Source organism: Rhinoderma darwinii, chromosome 13 (assembly GCF_050947455.1).
Source record: "Rhinoderma darwinii isolate aRhiDar2 chromosome 13, aRhiDar2.hap1, whole genome shotgun sequence".
NCBI lineage: Eukaryota > Metazoa > Chordata > Amphibia > Anura > Rhinodermatidae > Rhinoderma > Rhinoderma darwinii.
This window is the reverse complement of record NC_134699.1, coordinates 50,629,554-50,636,450: the sequence shown is the minus strand read 5'-3', so window position 1 is coordinate 50,636,450 and position 6,897 is coordinate 50,629,554. Positions and strand designations below refer to the sequence as shown.

Below are 6,897 nucleotides of genomic sequence, written 5' to 3'. Positions count from 1 at the left end.
CCCCTTTAACAAGTGACTACTCACCACCATAACTACAAGACAGTTAATTAGTTGATATAATTGTGAATTTGTTTTTAGGGTTCTTTTACATGGCGCCTCACGCTGTGGCAACACACAATGCTGTCAAAAATTGCACCACAAAACGGCATTCTGTTTTGTTTTTTTTAAATGTTGTGATTTTTACATGCGGTTTAAATGTACATGTACATTGCTGCAGCAAAATGCACGATGCAAAAGTATACATAGGAGTCACATTATCCAAACTGAAATCCTGCTTATAGTCAAGGTGACTCGATCAATTGTAGTGTCACCTGATGGCACACCCTTGCAAAATGACACTGTTTGGTCAAGAAACACACTAAAGTTACTAAAGTTATTAAAAATGTATTACCAGTTACTATCATCAACTTTTTTCTAGATGAACTTTGTTTATTATTATATGAAATTTTTTTACTGCGTGGAAATTCACCAGGCCCTTAGGGTAAAATTCCAACAATGCAGTGACATAGCTGAAAACTAGGGTTAGGCATAGCAGTAAGTGTTGCAGCACTTCCTTCTATGTTTATTTCCTATCCTTCGCTGATGATATATTCATTGTTGGTGTTTGCTCTGATATTTACATGTAAAGCAAAGAAAGTGTGGCAGAAACTAAACCTTGGACTCTTCCTTTTTCATTTCTGGTTTCTCTTTTTTTAGTTCTTATATTAAATATAAGTATGACAACACAGTCGCATGCTGACCAAGAGTTAATGGACCTGGAGGATGAAGAGCTATGGGAAATGATAGAAAGGCACAGATGTAAAATTGTCCAAATACTGTCGCCAGAACGTCTCACTCCTTACTTGCGCCAAGCTAGAGTGATAGATGCCATGGATGAAGAAGACATTCTACACAGTGCAAAGTTTTCTACAAGGGCCATGAGACTGGGTAAGCTTTACTAAAAAACCGTAAAAAAGTTTGTATGCTTTCAGTATCAGATGTATAAGGTACCCTCCTACCAGAAGCACAGAAACTCGACATTTCCCTCAACTAGATGAAAAAGAGAGACGAAAGCTCTACTCACAATTATTATTCACATTTAAACTATTACAAGCATCTGAGAGGTTATTACCATGTATGAGTCAATATAATAGAATTTCACTTTAATTAAATTAACCATTTATGTATAAAAATGTATAGTTGCATATGTATTTCTGCTTACTAGATGCAAAGCCCTTAGGGCATGTATGCATGCAAGCCATGCACTATGCGGTAATTGACTATGACGGGTGACCACAAGTATGTGACCTTAAAAGGATATTATTGCATATTATTCTGTACATATAGCCGCAGTGTCTCAATAGCATGGAGAAGTGTGATTATTCGTAATCTATGCCATAAAGAAAATAAAAATATAAAAAGCCTAAAAAACTATGTACGCCTTTAAAATAAAAAAAATTTAATAATACGTTTTATTTGATTTTAAATTGTTTTTTATTCAATATATTTTTTACTTTTCGAGATGCAGCTTCTGTGTGTACTGTATATATAGAAGATGTATCTTGCCATCAAAATTAATTCCGTCAGGTCACCTGGACTGACGACTCGGCTGAAAGCTGGTCCTGCATGTCTTTGACATGCAGGATTCCCCAACTTTGATGTAATCATTATTAGCTGGATCCTGTGCGTCAGAGACACGCAGGAAAAAGCTTTCAGTCAAGTCGGCAGTCCAGACGGCCTGACGGAACCGGCTTTGACGGCAAGATACAGCTTCTATATATACAGGATACATAAGAGCTGTATCTGAAAAAGTAAAAGAGAAATTAAATAAAAAAGAATCTAACATAAAATATTGATTTATTTAAAAAATAAATATTTCAAAAGGTGTGAAAAATGATCAAATAAATAAACATAAAAAGTTTTGTTAAAAAAAATAACCTGTAGTATAATGGGCTACTAGTAATCTGTGTTGAACAGAACAACACAGAAAGGCCTTCAAATACATTAATATTGCAGTGTATTGTGCTAGTGATCTGACAATTGGTTCAATCCCCTAGTGGGGACTAATAAAGAGTGTTAAAAATAGTTAAATAAAGATTTTAGTAGTGCTCAAAAGATACAAATATAATAAAAGTTAATTTTCCCTTAAAAGTAACAATAAACAAAATTGGTATTGCCACATCTGTAAAAGTCTGAACTATTACTTTATAACATTATTTAACTTGCAGGGCAAGGCTTTGTTCACTTCTGGGTTGGGGTCCCGTTCTGACGTTCCGTCTGAGCTTTCCATCAGAACGATAACCTGAACAGACACAAACGGAAATCAGAGGTTTCCGTTTCCATCACCATTGATTTCAATGGTGACAGATCCAGTGCCCATGGTTTCCGTTTTTCTCTGTTGTGCACCGGATCCATTGTTTTTCTGGAAGCAATAGCGTAGTCGACGGGTTTGATAATCATCTCTTGAAAAGGAAGAAATGTTCTCCTCGGTCCTGCACAACTGCATATTTTTATTTCATGACATATTTGAGTGTTAACTTATTTTATTTTTTCATAGTCGCAGTGGTATGACGGCTGTTTTTTCAGATTAAATCTTTTTTGCAACATTTTATGTTTTCATTTTACATTTTAAACTAAGCTTTCTTATCAATTTAGGGCACCTACTGGATGTACTTCATACAAGAGGAAAGAATGGGGCCATTGCTTTCTTGGAGAGTTTAATTCTGGTGAATCCCAGAATTTATACCCGCATTACAGGAAAAGAAGCAAATAAGGATCCCAACAGCTTTACCAGTAAGAAATGTTTTTTAGTTGCAGAGTTTACATAAATAATATCATGTTAAGGCCTCATTTTAGCATCTGGATTATGGCTGTAAGACCACCAACCACCCCGCGGTTTAAGTGAACCAAACTTAGTTCACCATAGGGTAAATGAGGCCTGTGATTTTAAGATTTGGCTGTAAAATTATTATCATTTTAACTTATTAGAATGTGCCATTCAGTTTGTTTTGAAAACATTTTTGTACTAATTTTGACACTTCTTTTAAATTTCATTATTTTTTTTTTCTCTTTTAACATATTTGTATACATAAACACAGTGGTTCGCTCCAATTCCAAATAATGCTCTTGGCCACATTTATCAGCTGGAGAAATGTGTACTACAGTAGTCATATAAAAATAGTTATCCTGTGGACGTGCCGTAGCCACATCACCTGAAATTCTATATACAGCCAGATGTCAACCTCGTATAGTGCCTAAATAACTTATGGTGTTGAAAATGTTTCATATTTCAGTCCCACCCTAGCCACACATCAAAATCCGCTATAAACATAATGTTGCCACAAAGATCCCATGTGACGAAATGTGGGTATGTGGACCCACTAGGCCACACCGCCGTAGTGGAGTAGCAGCTGGCCAAACAACAGTGTACCAAGTCTATACAGAGTCCAAGCACAAGGGTACCTGCAGTCCAGAAAGTAGAAGCGGCTTAGGCACAAATGGTACTTTGACGACTGGGGATGCAAAACGTGGCAGGATGTACCAGGCGTGGCAGATGACACCGGACGTGGTGTACTACAGCAGTCATAGCAGACGGCACAACCCGACTCCAACACTAGAGAGGGCACAGGAACAAATACAGCACGGGATACAGGATACAGGTAGCAGGGCACGGGAGCACTGGGCACATGATACGACTAAGGGACCATTTGCAAGACTAACATAGGAATACAAACAACGATTAGGCAAGGAGTGAAAGTGCAGGGCCCTTTTTATAGTCCAGGGTGATCTAGGGATGATTAGTTAATTCTTTACATGTGCACACGCTGGGAACGAGCACGCGCACCCTTGTAGTCACTACAGGGCAGGATGGCCACATGTGCTGGCGTCTCCAGGGAGGGAGGCGTCAGCAGGATGAGAAGGGTCTGAGGTCTGTGACCATGGCCGTTACATCCCACAGTCTCCAAAAACACAAAGTAGCCAAAGAAGAATACAAGTTTTGCAAATTGTAGGCACAATATTGAAACAGGTATCCATGTAAAACAGTGGATATGTTGAAAAAGGTAATGTCCAGCACTCGATCCAGAAAATCCAAAACTTTAATTCATAACTTTAAAACAAAGTAAGGGTATGTACATACACAAAATAAAAAACATCTTAAAATACGGAGCGGCTTTCAAGGGAAAAAAGCTCCTGATTTTCAGATGTTTTTTAATCAAAGTCGTGTTTTTCGCAATGCAATGGAAGAGAACATGGATCCAGGTCTTTTCTGGGAAATGCCATTCATAGTTGAGTGTTAAAGAGGCTCTGTCACCAGATTTTGCAACCCCTATCTCCTATTGCAGCAGATCGGCGCTGCAATGTAGATTACAGTAACGTTTTTATTTTTAAAAAACGAGCATTTTTGGCCAAGTTATGACCATTTTTGTATTTATGCAAATGAGGCTTGCAAAAGTCCAAGTGGGCGTGTTTAAAGTAAAAGTCCAAGTGGGCGTGTATTATGTGCGTACATTGGGGCGTTTTTACTACTTTTACTAGCTGGGCGTTCTGACGAGAAGTATCATCCACTTCTCTTCAGAACGCCCAGCTTCTGGCAGTGCACAGACACACAGCGTGTTCTCGAGAGATCACGCTGTGACGTCACTCACTTCCTGCCCCAGGTCCTGCATCGGGTCGGCCACATCGGCACCAGAGGCTACAGTTGATTCTGCAGCAGCATCAGCGTTTGCAGGTAAGTCGATGTAGCTACTTACCTGCAAACGCTGATGCTGCTGCAGAATCAACTGTAGCCTCTGGTGCCGATGTGTCCTCGCTCGTCCGACACGATGCAGGACCTGTGAGTGACGTCACAGCGTGATCTCTCGAGAACACGCTGTGTCTGCACTGCCAGAAGCTGGGCGTTCTGAAGAGAAGTGGATGATACTTCTCGTCAGAACGCCCAGCTAGTAAAAGTAGTAAAAACGCCCCGATGTACGCACATAATACACGCCCACTTGGACTTTTACTTTAAACACGCCCACTTGGACTTTTGCAAGCCTCATTTGCATAAATACAAAAATGGTCATAACTTGGCCAAAAATGCTCGTTTTTTAAAAATAAAAACGTTACTGTAATCTACATTGCAGCGCCGATCTGCTGCAATAGCAGATAGGGGTTGCAAAATCTGGTGACAGAGCCTCTTTAAGTAGAGTGAATATTTTTTATTACAATATGACCACTAGTCTTTTATTAATAGCAATATACTTTATCTGCAGGACTTATTGACAGCAGCCAGTTGAGTGTTTTTCTCTTGAATACACTAAGTAGCTTACAGGAGGAATTGTTACAGGAGAAACAACTCAAAGGGACATTGATGCACTACTTGCACAAAATGCGTGAAAAGCAAAAACAGTTAAAAGAGGAGGGAGAATGTATGCGAGGTATGGAGTATGAAAATCAACGACTTCAGAGGGAAATGGATGCCCAGAGTCAAATGCTAAGCAAACTGAAAGATGAGCAGTATGAGCTGTCTATGCGCTACTCGCATGCGTTACAGGAGAAGGACACTATGCAGAGCAAGAATAGTGAACTGCAGGAACAGGTTAGCAGTTCTTTATTTTCTACGCTATGTCTTAATTTTGTATCTTGAAAGACAACTAATATATATATATATATATATATATATATATATATATATATATATACTCTACATACTGTATATGATAATATATATATATATATATATATATATATACACATGCACTAATATATACTCTACATACTGTATATGAAAATAAATAAATATATATATATATATATATACATACACACATGCACTAATATATATATACATATGTGTGTTTGAATAGGCAGAAAACCTGTTGCGCATTAAAGGGGTTGTCCGGTTTTAGCAAATTAATGTTATTTTTTTTTGTATTGTTCAATCACTGGCGATCGTCGTTTTGCCAATTTGTGCCCTGCGAACATCAAAAGTTTCGGATTTCGGCAAATCCAAAACTTTTGGGAAATTCGGACAGAATTCGATATCTGCCAAATCGATTCACTCATCTCTAGTCTGTTCATAAAAGTTGTCCAAAAAAAGAGAGATTGTCGGCCCTGCTAGACTTCTTGTGTGACTTAAAACAGTTACTATTGATACAGCCTTCCAGGGATAGAAAGATACTGGGCCTCAGATTTCTCCTCTCTACCATCGTTCAACACACAACTAACTTCTTACATGACCATATTTTCATACAAACCTACAAACACTTCTTGTTTTAAATGTTCTAGCATTCAAGAACCGTCCTGGCTGGAGAAGCTACTACCCACTTCCCCCAACGACCTTATCAGGTTTACTTCTTGAAAATATACTTGACAAATCCAACTACCTTATGGACTGAGAAAGGGAGTTCGGTATAACCCTCTTCAGAGAGGAAACCACTTTCATTTTAAAACACTCTCACGATTTCTCCAGATGTGTTGGAATCCAGGAGAACTCTCCTTGTCCTTTCATTGACTCACTGCCGCAGGTCTCTCCATAATGGAGTGCGGGCTACATCTTAAAGGGACAGGCCTATGTCAGCTAATCAATGATCAGCCTATAGATGATTACCTTCGATTACAGTAAGGGACAATATTCCCGTGGGGAGGCAGGGACTCCTAGCATCATAGATAACTATGCTGCTAGGAGCCCGGCTCCCTGATCTGTGGTCGGTCAGGGAAATACGGCCGACACATGGTCTGTAAGTCACGGACTGAACACAGCAGCGTGAATGAGGCCTAAAGTTTGAAGGCTATACAGAAGGTAATCAGACTGTGGTGTTTTAATGCTTTATGGGTATCTTCTCAATTTACTTATTTAAAGCGCTACTGTCTCATAATGGTGGCACTTCCAGAGAAGAGGTGCAGCAATTGTGAGATAGAAATTAATGTATACACATC

General features: G+C 38.9%; 1 protein-coding gene across 1 annotated transcript in view; it reads left to right on the top strand.

The window, feature by feature from the left end:
• The first annotated feature begins 716 nt into the window (after window positions 1-716).
• Window positions 717-6,897, top strand: part of CARD14 (caspase recruitment domain family member 14) — a 91,673-nt gene continuing 85,492 nt past the window's right edge. The window contains exons 1-3 of the mRNA XM_075846669.1: window positions 717-927; window positions 2,635-2,772; window positions 5,232-5,557. Of these exons, the coding sequence (XP_075702784.1) occupies window positions 717-927; window positions 2,635-2,772; window positions 5,232-5,557 (675 nt within the window). The remainder of the gene's footprint in view (window positions 928-2,634; window positions 2,773-5,231; window positions 5,558-6,897) is intronic.